Source organism: Chlorocebus sabaeus, chromosome 21, assembly GCF_047675955.1.
Source record: "Chlorocebus sabaeus isolate Y175 chromosome 21, mChlSab1.0.hap1, whole genome shotgun sequence".
NCBI classification, from domain to species: domain Eukaryota; kingdom Metazoa; phylum Chordata; class Mammalia; order Primates; family Cercopithecidae; genus Chlorocebus; species Chlorocebus sabaeus.
In genome coordinates, this window is record NC_132924.1 from 17190653 (window position 1) to 17208147 (window position 17495).

A 17495-nucleotide genomic window follows, 5' to 3' on the forward strand; every position below is an offset into this window, starting at 1 on the left:
AACAAGGATAACTTAGCTCTGATTGTGTCTTAAAGACATAAATAAAGGTAAGATGTCACCATTTGATGTGACCTCAAACGTGCTGAGACCCTAATGAGGAAGGCTTCCTATGCTGACAGCCCAGGCCACTGCTGAAGCTTCTTAAGAGGGGTCAGTGAGGAACACAAACGCCAGACTATAACAGAGACAAAAGTCTAGGATAAGACCAAAGGTAGGAACAAAAGGGAGATGGCAGATGGTCCCACCACAGAGACAGACCCAGGTCAGCTACTTAACCAGATACTGCTCTGGAGAGCGGGTTTAGGGTAAAAAAGGTACTTGCAGCTCTGATTTGCTAAAATATTTTACCACAAATATAATTTTCATAACAGTTAAGCATTTTAAGAGTAAAAGTTTTTTTTAAGAGGCTGGGTGTGGGCGCTCACGTCTGTAATCCCACAACTTTGGGAGGCCAAGGTGGGAGGACTGCTTGAGCCCAGGAGTTCAAGACTAGTCTGGTTAACACAGACTCCGTCTCTATTTACATTTTTTTATTTTTTAAAACATTTTCTATTTTATTTTTATTAATAGGGACAAGGTCTCGCCATGTTGCCTAGGCTGGTCTCAAACCCCTGGGCTCAAGTAATCCTCCTGCCTCAGCCTCCCAAAGTGTAAGGATTACAGGCATGACTCCTACTTATATTAAAAAGTTTTTAATTAAAAAATAAATTAAATTAAAAATAAGGAATACAACAACCAATTATAAAGTATAAAACCAAATGTAAAAAAATAAGTAAAATAAAAATTAAAAAACAAAACAAAACAAATGTAAAAGGACAGCTTTAAGAGAAGAGTAAATATTTAAACATGGACTGAGAAAAAATTCTATTAGAGAATTAGCCTGTTAAAGTTTGTTGGGCGTGGTTATGGAAACATTTACTTATCAGTTAGTTACACTGATGCATTTATGCCAGAAATGACACAGGTCTGGAATTTGCCTTAAAATACTCCAGTGTCTACTCCTCAAACCCCAAACAAACCAACAAATAAAAAAGTCACTGGGGTAGGGAACAGATTTTTAAAAGATCTGCAAAAGGTAGACAGCTGTTGAAGCTGCGTGACCAGTCTCCTCACAAGGTTTGTCATCTACTCTTCTCTCTACTGCTATGTATGCTTAGAAACACTATAACACAGATTTAAAAGTAACAATGGGGCTGGGTGCAGTGGCTCATACCTGTAATCCCAGCACTTTGGGAGGCAGAGTTGGGCAGACTGATTGAGGTCAGGAGTTTGAGACCAGCCTGGCCAACATGGTGAAACCCTGTCTCTACTAAAATACAAAAATTAGCCAGGTGTGGTGGCATGTATCTGTAATCTCGGCTACTCGGGAGACTGAGGCACGAGAATCACTTGAAACAGGAGGTAGAGGTTGCAGTGAGCAGAGATCACCTCACTGCACTCCAGCCTGGGCGTGAGTGCAGGCTGGGCGTGAGACTCCATCTCAAAAAACCAAATAAATAAATAACATAAATAAAAATAAAAATAACAATGGGAAAGTATGCCAAAGGGCAGGAGGGGAAGATGTTGAGTTTGTTCCTTTTCTGCTGTATATGAGTTTAGTCCTTGCAGGCCCCGTTAAGCTCTCTGAAAATAAGTACGGAATCCGACCTCAGGACATTTCTGATGTTTAAGCAGAAGATGAGATAGATGATCTATCTAAATCCTACAGCACTTCTAATTGTATTATCTCTATTTAAACAATTATTATCTCTATTTAAACTATGTGTTCTAAAATAAGAGCACAAATAAAGTAAAATAGCCCTAAGGCTATGGATCCTAACCTTTCATGGGTGACAGATGCTTTGAAAATTGGACAGAAGTTATGGATTATCTCCCTTGAAAAACATGCACACAGCCAGGCGCTGTGGTTCACACCTGCACTTTGGGAGGCCAAGGCAGGTGGATCATGAGGTCAGCAGTTCAAGACCAGCCTGACTAACATGGTGAGACCCTGTCTCTATTAAAAATACAAAAATTGCCAGGCGCGGTGGCTCAAGCCTGTAATCCCAGCACTTTGGGAGGCGGAGACGGGTGGATCACGAGGTCAGGAGATCGAGACCATCCTGGCTAACACGGTGAAACCCCGTCTCTACTAAATATTACAAAAAACTAGCCGGGCGAGGTGGCGGGTGCCTGTAGTCCCAGCTACTCGGGAGGCTGAGGCAGGAGAATGGCGTGAACCCGGGAGGCGGAGCTTGCAGTGAGCCGAGATCTGGCCACTGCACTCCAGCCTGGGCGACAGAGCAAGACTCCGTCTCAAAAAAAAAAAAAAAAAAAAAATCACACAAAAATTAGCCAGGCGTAGTGGCACAGGCCTGTAATCCCAGCTACTCAGGAGGCTAAAGGCAGGAGATTCGCTTGAGCCTGGGAGGCAGAGGTTGCAGTGAGCCGAGATTGCACCACTGCCCTCCAGCCTAAGCGACAGAGTGAGACTCCGTACCAAAAAAAAAAAAAAAAGAAAAAGAAAAAGAAAGAAAAATATGCACACACCACATACTGGGCCTAATTCAACTTAAAGAGGACCCACCTTGTCGTCTGGGACGGCAGAGGAGTGACGAAGTCTCTGCCAGATGACAACTGGGATTGCTGGAGGGCACGCCCACTGATTTAACCATCCTGTCCCCTCCCCTCTACAAGCAGGGAGTAGAGCATGCATGTGAGTACCACACTGTGCCCCCTGGAGATTCCTGGCAACAGAAACAGGCATAAAGACACAAAGCCAGCATGCCCTGACAAAAACCGTCTTCAAAAGCTTCCAGCAGGAGCAGCTATGATGGCAGCAGGCCCAGTGTCCACAGCACTGTGGCCACGACGCTCACAGAGTGTACCTCTTACCCACGAATCACTGAGGACCAAACCTTCACAAGAACATGCTGTCTCAGCCAGGTGCTCTTCACCTTTCAGACACTAGGCACTGTCATTTAGGAGCTACTGACTCCAAATCCTAACATCACTGAAAACAACTTAGTTGGTTCCAAGAAAAGGTTATGTTTGAGAAAAGGTAGGTGAAAGAATAGGCCTGTGCACATAACAGTCCTTGATTCTGAAACCTCAGGGCTCAGTTTTATTCTAGATATAATCTACAGCTGTAGTCGTGTGTGTGTGTGTGTATGTGTGTGAAATCTGCCACAATCTGCAACCACAGTCTTCAGTAACATCCATGACATTAAAAGCAGGGGCCAGTTTCACACAGCACTTCTTTTGGGTAATTTGTTTATAGACTAGGGAAATAAACTACAGATTTCTTACAGAAAACCAGGTCTCACCTTGCCCAGGAAGCAATGCTGCTCCTAGGTTGCCATGGAAACGTGGAAGGATTGGGTTAGAGTCCCACCACTGCTGGGCAATAAGGCTGAGACAAAGCGGTATTCCTGAAAAAATGGGACCTGGTGGCCCAGCAGTCACAGGAATATACGCCCCCCTGCACCTTTTTTTTTTTTTTTAATTTTAGAGACAGGGTCTCCCTCTGTTGCCCAGGATGGAGTACAGTGGCACCATCATAGCACACCTTAACCTCGAATTTCTGGGCTTCAGCAATCCTCCTGCCTCGGCCTGTGGAGTAGCTGGAACTGCAGGCATGTGCCACCACACCTAGCTAAATTTAAAAAAAACAATTCCTAAGTGTCACTAATACTTAAAGGGAAAGCTTGTTAACAGGAGCCCAGTGGAAGCAGACTACCTTTTGGCGATAAGCCCCCAAGATTCAAGAGTAGGAAAAAAAGCCAAACTCACAGTGAAGATAAGCAATGTTGGCTAGGCACGGCCTCCAAGCTGAGTGCCTTGCTCATGCTACCTCCTTTCATTCTCCCAACCTCTTACAGATGAGGCACAGGAGCTCAGAAACGCTGGGACCCACCCTCTTATTACTATACTATGCTGCTTTCCCAATTCCTTCAGGAGGCTGGTTGCTTTCCCTGAAAATCAAGGAATGGTTAGCAAAACCTATAAATATTCATTGGCTCAAAATAGAATAAAGGAATTCTGTCACAAGGCATGACTTGGCCAGGCGTGGTGCATCATGCCTGTAATCCCAGTACTTTGGGAGGCCAAGATGGGTGGACCACTTAAGGCCAGGGGTTCGAGACCAGCCTGGCCAAGAGAGTAAAATCCCATCTCTACTAAAAATACAAAAACTAGTCAGGCGCGGTGACGTGTGCCTGTAGTCCCAGCTACTCGGGAGGCTGAGGCACAAGAATCTCTTGAACCCAGGAGGCGGAGGTTGCAGCAAGCCGAGATCCACTGCACTCCAGCGTGGACAACAGCGGGACTCTGTCTCAAACAAAACTAAACGAACAAAAACAAAAACAAAACAAACAAAAAAAACAAGACATGACTTACATCAGCAATCACGTGGTGAAAAGTTTAGAAAATGCCCTTATATGTAATACAGAGAAGTTAGAAACAAACAGGAAAAAAATAGGAACATAATGATCTAAAAGGCCATTCATACAGAAATTACATGAGGTGACTAAGGCATGTTACATATGAAAGTATCCTCTCCAGACAGAACGGAGGAGCTTCCTAAGGTCCTGCTCTTTTCCATACATGTTCTTTCTTTCTTTCTTCTTTCTTCAGAGGCTTCATCCTGAAGCAGCCCTTGCGGAGATTCTGGAGGGTCACAAACATGCTTCTTCACATCCTCGCAGAGTTAAGTGCGGTGTCTACCACTGGACGCCGATCCAGGGACCATGGCTTCTGCTGGGGCCATGCTGGGTCCGATACAGATGTGGTGGTTGGTACGGCGCTTCAGTTGCCTGCCTGCCCGCTGACTCCTCAGGACGCACACACTTACCTGGTGACCAGTCAGGAACAGGCCAACGCACCAACATGAGGTAGACCCATGGCCCTGAGAGCCTTACCTTATGTACACTTTTGGGGTTTTCCAGCCAAGCACAGTACATCTCCTCCACATAGTTCGAACTAGTCCCACTGAGAAAGGGTTCAGCAGCAACAGGTGCAGAATAGCACCGAATCTGTTGAAATGTCCTAGCTGCTGCTGGTCTGTTTTGTGAAAATGTCTTAACAGTCTGGGAAGCCGTCAACGGCCTCAACTTAGCAGCACAAGTCCTTAAATGAAACATTTTTGTCCCGAAGTTTTTCACAACTGCCTGTACAAAAAAAAAAAAAGAAAAGAAAAGAAAGAAAGATTTTAAAAATGAGCATTTAAGAGACAAGGCTACTAGATCCTGATGCTCTAGAGAAAGGATAATTTTTTTTAAAAAGCTACTAGAAAAAAACAAAAAACAAAAAAACAAAACTTGTTCAACTCTTAGCTGTTGAGGAGAAAGACCCTGGCCTATAAATACATTCATAAGAATACTACCTGCTCAGTGCCACCAGTTGATGTGCCTGAGAGCACAACAGAGCCGTGACTGTGTGAAACTCACACACACTCTTGCACCGACTAACACAGGATGCCTGTGCTAGCCCAAGGAAGGTTAGTGCACAGTTGCAAATATTACCATCTTCACTTAAAAATTTAAATCTTGGCCAGACTCAGTGGCTCACGCTTGTAATCCCAGCACTTTGGGAGGCCGAGGCGGGTGGATCATGAGGTCGGGAGATCGAGACCATTGTGGCCAACATGGTGAAACTACATCTCTACTAAAAATACAAAAATTAGCTGGGTGTGGTGGTGCGCACCTGTAGACCCAGCTACTTGGGAGGCTGAGGCAGGAAAATTGCTTGAACCTGGTAGGCGGAGGCTGCAGTGAACTGAGATTGCACCACTGTACTCCAGCCTGGCAACAGAGTGAGACTCTGTCTCAAAAATAAATAAATAAAAAAAATTAAATCTAGTTTAAGGGCTGAGATGATAAACATACCATGTTCTTTAAATTTACATATTATATATATATAAAACAATTAGAAAAAAGGCAACAAGGATTAATTAATTTAGAATTAGGGTTAATTGCAGAATAAGAAAAACATTTCTAATCTGTCCAGAAATTACTGAGTACCTGCTGTACTTACGATATTATGGAACATACAAAGAAATTAGAAAAATACTTTCCTTACTCTCAATTCACCCTTGAGCAGAGGGAAAACAACAGAGAAAAGATTGCAGAGGAAATACTGAGTACTTTAGAGGCGCAGAATATGCCAGCAGACCTGTGAAAGGATGGGCTCCTTCCAGGTGGGTGTGTCTCAGGGTAAAAGGACACGGATGGGAAGGAGGGAAGAGGAGGCACTGCATGTGGCAGGACCCATAGGCGGAAACAGAGATGGGAAGAGCCAGAATCTCATGGTACTAGGAAGGGTAAGGAAAAGCCACAGAGGGATGTCCAGTGTCCCACCCACCACCTCCTGCACTCAGCCCCCTTTCATAAGCCATGGGGAGCCAGGTCTGAGCAAGGGAGACGTGGGTGGGCCCTGCAAAGATTGAAAAGAGCACATGGAGCAGTTCAATAATGCCTGCCTGCCCTGGGTCCTCCATGGTGAGTAACTCCACACATCTGACTCATGCATAAACCCAGAGGTTCCCTGTAAGGCAGGCATCAGCTCTTTCACTTTACAGATAGCTTCAGTTTCCATTCCCTTACATTTCATCCAAGGTCACAGGCTACTAGCAGCAGAGTCATGATCCAAGAGGAAAGTTCACAAGGACGCTGCCTGTGGGAAAAAAGGTGCTTGCTGGCCTACATGGTTGCTCATGAATTTGTCTCAAAGCAGGCGCCCGGGTTGTAAAGTTGGAACTATACCCCGTGTCCACACCTACCCGAAGGAAATCCAAGCTCTGAAACACAGTGTGAATTGTTACATAAAATATCTTCTATATTATTTAATGGAACCTTCCTCTTGGCCCAAATATGCTCAGGATACACATTAGGGACACCGAGAGAGGGCTGAGAGTGTCCTGCATTTACCTCTGGCCTGCTCCACTGAGAGGAGATAGGTCAGCAAGAGGAAACAGCAGAACATATTCTTTAAAAACAAACACCACAAATAAAAACTTGCTCCTTACAAATTAAAGGTAAACAAGCAATATATTCTGGATATAATTAGGGAATGCAATCTTTACTCCTGGGTTTTTACTTTAGAAATCAAAAGTTTTAAGTTAATTCAGTAGTTCTTCCTACCTCCAACTACACTCCAACTTTTTCCACTGATATATTTAAGGGAAACAAAGAGCCCTAACATTGACAGCAAAAATACTACTGTTGCTTCGTTTTATGCTATTTTTTTTTTTTTTTTAATTTCTCAGGCTCAAAGGAAAATGTTCATTTTTTTCCTTTAATGTCATTAACTAGGCAACATTAAACACCCAATTGCCTCTGGGTTGGGTTTCTCCCAGAAAACAATAGCATCACCTCATTAACTATCAGTATTCAGTTGCTGCAACACCCCAATTAACAGGCACCGAACTGACAACTGTAAAACACCCATTTCATCTGTTCTTCCCAAACATGATCCTGTTTAAGTAAATCATGACATTTTGCTATCCGCAATCACTGAATCTGACAGTTAAGTGCTGCCCAGCAGAGCTGCCAGGACAGCTAGATTTTTTTTTTTTTTTTTTGATATGGAGTCTCGCTCTGTAGTCCAGGCTGGAGTACAGTGGCATGATCTCGGCTCACTGCAACCTCCCCATCCCGGGTTCAAGCAATTCCCCTGCCTCAGCCTCCCGAGTAGCTAGGACTACAGGTGCGTGCTACCACACCTGGCTAATTTTTGTATTTTTAGTAGAGACAGGGTTTTACTATGTTGGCCAGGCTGGTCTCAAACTCCTGACCTCGTGATCTGCCTGCCTCGGCCTCCCAAAGTGCTGACATTATAGGCATGAGCCATCATGCCCAGCTGAGATTTTTAAACTTTCTTTAAGATGACTCATGGGAAGAGGTGTCCTTCAGCAGATGGCTCAACATCCCAAACTCCACCCAGAAACAGCCAGGACAGCTGTTTGCTGTCCACACTCTGACAGACCCACAGAGCCAACACTAACGCAAATTTCCAATTCTGGTAAATACCCATTCTTCACATTTCTCTCTTACATAAAATGGCATAAGAAGATATTAAAAGCCAAGCACAGTGGCTCATGCCTATAATCCTAGCACTTTGGGATGCCAAGGCTTAAGGACTGTTTGAGGCCAGGAGTTTGAGACCAGCCTGGTAGTGAAACCACGTCTCTACAAAAAATTTAAAAGCTATCACGATATGGTGGCACATGTCTGTAGTCCCAGCTACCCAGGAGGATGAGGTGGAAGGATCGCCTGAGCCCAGGAGGTCAAGGCTTCAGTGAGCTATGATCGTGCGACTCCACTCCAGCCTGGGTGACAGAGCGAGACCCTATCTCTAAAAAAATAAAAAACAAACAAAATATATTAAATACAAGAAGAAGGAAAACTGCAGGCCAGTCAACATTAGGTCTTGAAATTCAACTTAGAATTCTGTAACTGATACTAAGTCAACTTTAAGAATAGTACGTTATTTGGTAGAGACATTCAATTGTTTAAAACGCTTTTTCTGAAAGCGCCTCTGAGCTGTCCAAAATATCTAAGTGTTTTGAATTTTGGTTTAAAACAGGAATGTCCAATATTTTGGCTTCCCTGGGCAACACTGGAAGAATTGTCTCGGGCCACACATAAAATACACTAACACTAACGACAACTGATGAGCTTACAAAAAAAAAAATTGCAAAAACATCCATAATGTTTTAACAAAGTTTGCGAACTTGTGTTGGGCCACATTCAAAACTGTCCTGGGCCACATGTGGCCCATGGGCTGGAGGTTGGACAAACTTGGTTTAAAAGAATATTTCTATTTAGATGGGTGCCAACTCCATTCTGTGGGGAAAAGAACAGTCTTTTCAAATGAAGGTGCTGGGACAACTAGAGCTCCACGTATAAAGAAGAATGAAGTCACACAGTCATATACAAAATTCAAAATTGATCAAAGTCCTGAGTGTAAGAGATAAAACTGTAAGATACTTAGAAGTTTTATAACTTCTATGAAGTAAATCTTTGTGACCTTGGTTCAAGCAATGGATTCTTAGTTATGACACCACCAGTATAAACAACAAAATAAAACCCACAAATTGGATTTCATCAAAATAAAAAACTTGGCCAGGAGCGGTAGCTCACGCCTGTAATCTCAGCACTTTAGGAGGCTGAGGCAGGTGGATAACTTGAGGTCAGGAATTCGAGACCAGCCTAGCCAACATGGCAAAACCCCATTTCTACTAAAAATACAAAAATTAGCTGGGCGTGGTCATACACGCCTGTAGTCCCAGCTGCTTGGGAGGCTGAGGCAGGAGAATCCCTTGAACCCAAGAGGCAGAGGTTGTAGTGAGCTGAGATCGCACTACCACACTCCAGCCTGGTTGACAGAGTGAGACTCTGTCTCAAAATAAGCAAAAAAATAAAAAATATAAAACTTTTGTGCTTCAAATAACTTATTAAGAAAGAAATGATATAGATGGGAGAAAATATTTGCAATTATCTGATAAGGAACTTACATACAGAATATATAAAGAACTCTTATAATGCAACAGTAAAAAAAAAAACTCCATCAAAAAGTAGGCAAAGGATTTGAATAGACATTTCTCCAAATAAGATATACTAATAGCCAATAAACACATAAAGTTACCATATAACTCAGCAATTCCACTCCTAGATATATAATCAAGATAAATGAAAATGTACGTCCACAAACAACTTGTACACAAATGCCCATAGCAGCATTATTGGTAAAAGTCAAATAGTAGAAACAACTCAAATGTCCATCACTGATGAATGGATAAGCAAAACATGTTATATCTATAGAATATAATAGCATTCTGCAATGAAAACTAAGGAAGTGCTGGCGCATGCTCCACCTGGAGGAACCCTGAAAACATTATGCTCAGTAAAAAGCAGCAGATGCAAAAGACATTATGAGTCTATTCCTCTGTTCTCACACAACAATCAACACAGAAGATTTCTGTGACTAAACGTATGAGGAATTCTCCCTACCAATAAGCAATTCAAGACTGCTGCTACCTACCTGGAGACGGCATCAGATACTACAGGTCAAGAGCTCAATCCCACAAGGCTGCCCCCTATTTCCGATGTAATAGCAAGCCCCCAGTTGTCTTACTTGTACTTCTGGCCAACCAGCTAGAAACTGGACATCCCGTGACCCCCTCCTTTGGTTCAACAAATTTCTAAGAACTCAGGGAAACATTTACTTACATCTACTGTTTTTTTCAAATAATATAACATAGGATGTGGATTAAGAGTTGCACAGGTCAAGGTGTAGGATGGGGTACGGAGTTTCCATACCCTCCCCAGGCATGCCACCCTCCAGGAGTCTCCACATGTTCAGCTATCCAGAAGCTCTCTGTACCCCATCATCTTGGGCCTTTTATGGAGACTTCTTTGGATACGTATGACTGAAGCATAGATAACCACGTAGATATGTGATCAGACAAAAAGGGTATGATCTAATACCAACAGACTGAGTGGGGAAACCCAGCCAGGCCTGTTTGTTCAGATTCTTCTTGGTCTCTCTGTGCAGGATTCCTTCCTGTGCGTGTGAGGCAGGACTCCTGAAGTGGGTGTCTTGTGACCTACAATCAGACAAGGTAGGTCAGAGAATTTCTTTATGGCCGGCTCCAAGACAGAACAGTGGAGGAATATTAGAGTATATTTTTAGTTTCTATGGCCTCCCTCGGGGAGAAAAAGCAGCAGGTGAAAGGAGTGCCACAGGCCTGCTTCTGGGGCCTAAAGTATCCCAACATTATAACGAAAGACTGTCTTTCACCTTTATCACTCAGAAGCTGTTTGGAAGCTACTTCAGGAACCAAGGATAAATACTTTAACAAAATACAAGCTTATTTTGGTCACTTAGGAAATAACAAGAGCTATGGGAGTTATAACCAGGAATCATGGACAAAAACCTATATACCTATAATAATATCACATTCCAGAATAGGCAAATCTATACAGAGAGAAAGTAGATTAGTGGTTGCCCGGGGCTGGGGCAGAGGAATGAGGGGAGGATGAGGAGTGACTCAATGGATACAGGGCTTTCTTTTTGGGAGGAGAGGATGAAAATGCTCTAAAACTAGATTGTATTGATGGTGTCACAATCCTCTAATATACTGAAAAACATTCGCCTTACAATTTAAATGAGTGAATTTTATGGTATGTGAATTACGTCTCAATAAAGTTTTTTTTTAAATGTGTAAGAAAAAATGTAACTGAACTTATCACTGCACATGAAAATGATACAAGTTGTAATTCATTAATTTCAAGATACAAGAATAAACACATACATTTTGGAAAAATAAGTTGTAAAAAGAAAAAAAGTAAAAATCAAAGGAAAATTAGTTTTCAGGTGTTAAATGCCCTGCCCTTAGAAAATGATATACTTAAATAGGGTTCTGTCTGAAACACGAAGCCTTTGAGGTCTATGCCTTGAATTTCCCCAGTTGGGCAGGAGGCACCCTATCCCAAGGCACAAAGAATGAGGGAAATAAACCGACTACTGACGCCTATCAATATGACGTTGGCTAGGTAGAGGGGTAATTAAAAAGGCAAGACCTAGCAAAAACAGTCTGCTGTTTTTCAGCAAATGAGTCTTTGAGAGAAAAAAACGACACATCATTATATGATCCTTATACCCTATGAGTGTTAGCTGGCAACCATTTTAAAGGACAACTCATCCACTTTCTTTTTTTCAGTTTCGGACTCAATCTTTCTGATGAATCATGAACACAACATTTGCTACAAACCTATGGCTGTTATCTCATGCCTGCAATTATTTTTTGGTAGTAATACAAATAACTCATATACAGAGTACAGCTATCAATTCTCCCTTATTGGCTGAGAATCTCAAAGAATTTAGTATCTTTCACTAGTGACACCTCATTACACAAAAGCTGAGGGACAGGGAAGTAGTGAGGATTACTTTTAAACTGTAAAGTTTTTTTTCGGTTGCTAGTGGAAACAATTACTGAGCCTGCAAGTACAGAGGCCTCGTGACACCAAGTCACCGTGTGAGCTTTCCTGGGCCATAAAGAGGAGACAGTAATTACTCCTAACCTCCTCATAATGTCTTTTTGTAACTGTAACACAAATATGAAAGCACTTTGAAAACTTGAAGGTATATCTATGACTAAAGAAATGGTTGGGTATAGTAGCTCATGCCTGTAATCCCAGTACTTTGGGAGGTCAAGGTGGGTGGATCACCTGAGATCAGGAGTTTGAGACAAGCCTGGCCAACATGGTGAAACCCTGCCTCTACTAAAACTACAGAAAAATTAGTTGCGTCGCATGGTGGCGGGCGCCTGTAGTCCCAGCTACCTGGGAAGCTGAGGTAGGAGAATCGCTTGAACCTGGGAGGTGGAGGCTGCAGTGAGCTGAGATCGCACTACTGCACTCCAGCCTGCACGACAGAGTGAGACTCCGTCTCAAAAAAACACACTCTCTCTCTCTCTCTCTCTCTCTCTCTCTCTCTCTCGGGAGTGTGTGCAGAAAAGAAAAGGCAAACTAGTGATATAAAAAGTTCAAGTTTCTGGCTGGGCACGGTGGCTCACGCCTGTAATCCCAACACTTTGGAAGGCCGACACGGGCGAATCACGAGGTCAGCAAATCGAGACCATCCTGGCTAACACGATGAAACCCCATCTCTACTAAAAATACAAAAAATTAGCCGGGTGTGGTGGCAGGCACCTATAGTCCCAGCTACTCAGGAGGCTGAGGCAGGAGAATGGCGTGAACCTGGGAGGCGGAACTTGTAGTGAGCTGAGGTCACGCCACTGCACTCCAGCCTGGGCGACAGACCAAGACTCTGCCTCAAAAAAAAAAAAAAAAAAAAAAAAAGTTCAAGTTTCCAAGATATTTAAACCTAAACATTAGCTAATTTGGAGTGGTGGTCAACTGGTAACTTCTAAAACATTAGTAGGCTGTCTCCATCATTTAGCACAGAAGCTTTTTTAGCTCACCAATCATGGGCCGTCACCACTGGTAGGGACTGACACCTCTCTGATCAGATCCCTGAGTATGCTTCAGTATATAGGTCTGAAGACTGTTCTGCCCCTTCCCCGAGACGTGGTCCCATGGCATCAGAGATGTCCATGACTGAAGTGGTATAAATAGGTTGACTGGGGAGGGTGTACATAAATAGGCACTTTTAAAAGGTATTGATATTAAATCTTTATGGAAAGCAGGACAATTTTTCAACATCTCATTAAAGCATATATAAAAGGTCTGTTTCCTGCTAAATATAGCTAAAAACATGAGGCACTACATTTAAGACAAAACAAGACTCTGAAGGGTGGAGAGAAGGAAGCAGACTGGCTAGGAACCAGAGGACCCAAGGAAAGAGGATTGAGTTTTTTGTTGTTGTTGTTGTTGTTGTTTTTATCCGGGTCTTGCTCTGTTGCTCAGGCTGGAGTGTAGTGGCATGATCTCGGCTCACTGCAGCCTGGACCTCCCGGGCTCAAATAATTCTCCTACCTCAGTCCCCCAAGTAGCTGAGACTACCACAGGCGCACATCACCATGCGTGGCTAATTTTTGTATTTTTTATAGAGACAGTTTCCCCATGTTGGCCAAGGTGGCCTCGAACTCCTGACCTCAAGTGATCCGCCCATCTTGGACTCCCAAAATGCTAGGATTATAGGTATGAGCCACCATACCTGGCCGAGCACTGAGTCCTTGATTTTCTTTTTGCTTCATATGTCTCAGACCTAGGTACTGTAGAAGCCTACAATCCAGAAATGCCAATAGGTATAGACAAAGAAAACTACAAACAGAAACCTGTTCTCTCTAGCCAAAGGACCAGGAAAAGAGCAGCAAGATGGAACACTTTTAAAGTTTTAAAGAACAATTGCTCTACTGCAGCCAAACTCCACAGGAAACTTCCTCACTCCACTCAACTGATGTCAGAATAGAGATCAGGGACTTTCATCCCCACCTGGTGAGTAATGAGTCCTCCGCAACTCACTCCCTGATAAGTCAGTGGAGACCAGGCAGGGAGTCTGGATTTCAATCCCATCCAGCAGTAACGAAGCAGCACCCCTCCCTTCTCAGGCAGAGTGATATCACCAATGCCTAATGGGGAACTCTTACAGCCATACAGCAGTAACAAGGAATCCCTTCCCCCAGACACCCTACCCAGCAACAATGAGGAAGCAGCCCCTCCCTGCCCCAGCAGAGAAAGCCTGCATTACTTAGAGATTTAAACAAGATCAAGAGTCCATAACATAACACCCAGAATGTCCAGGTTGTAAGTCAAAGATCACTCTTTACATCAAGGGCCAGGATCATCTTGGCTGGGGGTGGTGGCTCACAGCTGTAATCCCAGCACTTCGGGAGGCTGAGGTGGGTGTTATTACTTGAGGTCAGGAATTCAAGACCAGCCTGGCCAACATGGTGAAGCCCCATCTTTACAAAAACACAAAAATTAGCCTGGCATGGTGGCACACGCCTGTAATCCCAGCTACTTGGAAGGCTGAGGCAGGAGAATCTCTTGAACCCGGGAGTTTGCAGTGAGTCGAGACTGCGCCACTGCATTCCTCCAGCCTGGGCGACGGAGAGAAACTTCATCTCAAAAAAAAAAAAAAACAAAAAAAGACAATCTACAGACACCAATACCAAGATGACATAGACTTAGAATTATCTGACAAAGATTCTAAAAGGGGCATCCTCAAAATGCTTCCACGAGCAACTATGAACATGCTTGAAACAAATGAAAAAGTTTCAGCAAAGAGAAGATGTAGAGAATAAAATAGACATTTCAGAACTGAAAAATGCACTAAGCAAAAGAAAAAAACTTAAGCATGGGTTAAACGGCAGAATAAAGAAGACAGAGGAAATTAGTGAACTTGAAGACAGAACAAGGCCTCAGGAAAATAACAAAAGATCTAATATTTATGTCATCGGGGTCCCAGAGGAAGGCAGAAGAAGGGGCTGGAAAAACATTCAAAGAAATAATGGCTACAAATCTCCCAAATTTGGCAAAAAGGCATAAAGAACCCCATGTAGAATAAACCCAAATAAATGCACACCAAGACACATCATAAACAAATTCAGAAAACTCGATACAACCCCCCCCCCAAAAAACAACAACAACAACAAAAAACCTTGAAGGAAGCCAGAGAGAAATAGTGCATTATATACAAGAAAAGAAAAGAAAAGAAAAAAATGCCTGTAATCCCAGCACTTTGGGAGGCTGAGGCGGGCGGTTCACCCCAGGTTGGGAGTTTGAGACCAGCCTGACCAACATGGAGAAACCCTGTCTCAACTAAAAATACAAAATTAGCCGGGCGTGGCAGCGCATGCCTGTAATCCCAGCTACTTGGGAGGCTGAGACGAGAGTCACTTGAACCCGGGAGGTGGAGGTTGCAGTGAGCTCAGATCATGCCATGGCACTCCAGCCTGTACAACAACAGCAAAACTCCATCCCCCCTCAAAAAAAAAAAAAAAAAAAAAAAAAAAGGCCGGGCCGGGCACGGTGGCTGACGCCTGTAATCCCAGCACTTTGGGAGGCCGAGGCGGGCGGATCACAAGGTCAGGAGATCGAGACCATGGTGAAACCCCGTCTCTACTAAAAATGCAAAAAAATTAGCCGGGCGCGGTGGCGGGCGCCTGTAGTCCCAGCTACTCAGGAGGCTGAGGCAGGAGAATGGCGTGAACCCGGGAGGTGGAGCTTGCAGTGAGCCAAGATCGCGCCACTGCACTCCAGCCTGGGCAACAAAGCGAGACTCTGTCCCCCCCCCCCAAAAAAAAAGACAGGTGGCTGGGCCCGGTGGCTCACACCTGCTATCCCAGCATTTTGGGAGGCAGATGCGGGCAGATGACTTGAGGTCAGGAGTTTGAGACCAGCCTGGCTAACATGGTGAAACCCCATCTCAACTAAAAAAATAAAAATTCGCCACGTGTGGTGGCAGGCACCTATAGTCCCAGTTACTCAGGAGGCTGAGGTGCAAGAATAACATGAATCTGGGAGGTGGAGGTTGCAGTGAGCTGAGATCACAACACTGCATTCCAGCCTGGGCGACAAAGTGAGACTGTCTCAAAAAACAAAAACAAAAACAAGCCAGGCGCAGTGGCTCACGCCTGTAATCCCAGCACTTTGGGAGGCCAAGGTGAGTGGATCACAAGGTCAGGAGATGGAGACCATCCTGGCTAACATGGTGAAACCCTGTCTCCACTAAAAACACAAAAAAATTAGCTGGGCGTGGTGGCACGCACCTACAGTCCCAGCTACTCAGGAGGCTGAGGCAGGAGAATCACTTGAACCCGGGAGGCGGAGGTTGCAGTGAGCTGAGATGGCACCACTGCACTCCAGCCTGGGCGACAGAGTGAGACTCCATCTCAAAAAAACAAAACAAAAGAAAAAAAACAGCCAGGCATGGTGGCACGTGCCTGCAGTCCCAGCTACTCAGGAGGCTGAGATGGGAGGATTACTTGAGCCTGGAAGGTAGAAGCTGCAGTGAGCTGTGATTACGCCACTCTACTCTAGCCTGGGTGACAGAGTGAGACCTTGTCTCAAAAATAATAAATAAATATAATAAAGAAAGGTGGCTGGGCGTGGTGGCTCACGCCTGTAATCCCAGCAGTTTGGGAGGCTGGGGGGGTGTCAATCACGAGGTCAGGAGACCCAGATCATCCTGGCTAACACAGTAAAATCTAGTCTCTACTAAAAATACAAAAAAAAACTAGCCGGGGGTGGTGGCACGTGGCTGTAGTCCCAGCTACTTGGGAGGCTGAAAAAGAAGAATCACTTGAACCAGGAGGCGGAGGTTGCAATGAGCCAAGATCGCACCACTGCACTCCAGCCTGGGCAACAGAGCGAGACTCCATCTCAAACAAATAAAGATGAAAATATCTGCAAACTACATATCCAACAAAGCGCTGGTATCTAGGATACATTAGAAATTCTCAAAACTCAACAGTTAACAAAAACTGAACAATCTAATTACAAAATGGACAAAAGATATGAACAGACATTTCACCCAAGAGTATACAGCAGCCAGGTATAGTGGCTCATGCCTGAAATCCTAGCACTTTGGGAGGCCAAGACAGGAGGATCAGTTTATCCCAGGAGTTCAAGACCAGCCTGGGCAACATAGCAAGATCCTATCTTTTCCAAGAAAAGAGAGAATAGACAGATGGCAAATAAGCACATGAAAAGATGTTCAACATCATTAGCCATCAGAAAAATGCACATTACAACCACAAAGAGACATTACTACACATCTATGGAATGGCTATAATAAAAAAAGTAACATCACCAAACGCTGGCAAGTATGTGGAAAAACAAGATCATACAGTGCCAGTGTGAATGCAAAATAGTACAATCTCTCTGGAAAACAGTTCGGCTGTTTAGTAACTAAGCACGCACTACGACTTATGACTTAGTGATTGTATTCCTGGGCATTTATCTTGGAGAAATGTCAATTCATGTTCACATAAAAACCTGTACATGAAGGTTTGTAGCAGCTTTATTTGTAATAGCCACAGAATGGAA

General features: G+C 43.9%; 2 protein-coding genes across 4 annotated transcripts in view; one reads left to right on the plus strand and one right to left on the minus strand.

Moving 5' to 3' along the window:
• Window positions 1–17495, minus strand: part of OGDH (oxoglutarate dehydrogenase) — a 94339-nt gene that overhangs the window by 73809 nt on the left and 3035 nt on the right. For all 3 annotated transcript variants that reach the window (XM_007981433.3, XM_007981434.3, XM_007981432.3), the window contains exon 2: window positions 4899–5147. In XM_007981433.3, the coding sequence (XP_007979624.1) occupies window positions 4899–5120 (222 nt within the window). In that variant the 5' untranslated portion in view covers window positions 5121–5147. The remainder of the gene's footprint in view (window positions 1–4898; window positions 5148–17495) is intronic.
• LOC103227362 (uncharacterized) overlaps window positions 6434–17495 on the plus strand; it is a 37787-nt gene continuing 26725 nt past the window's right edge. Inside the window, exon 1 of the mRNA XM_073008674.1 lies at window positions 6434–6476. Within this exon, the coding sequence (XP_072864775.1) occupies window positions 6434–6476 (43 nt within the window). The remainder of the gene's footprint in view (window positions 6477–17495) is intronic.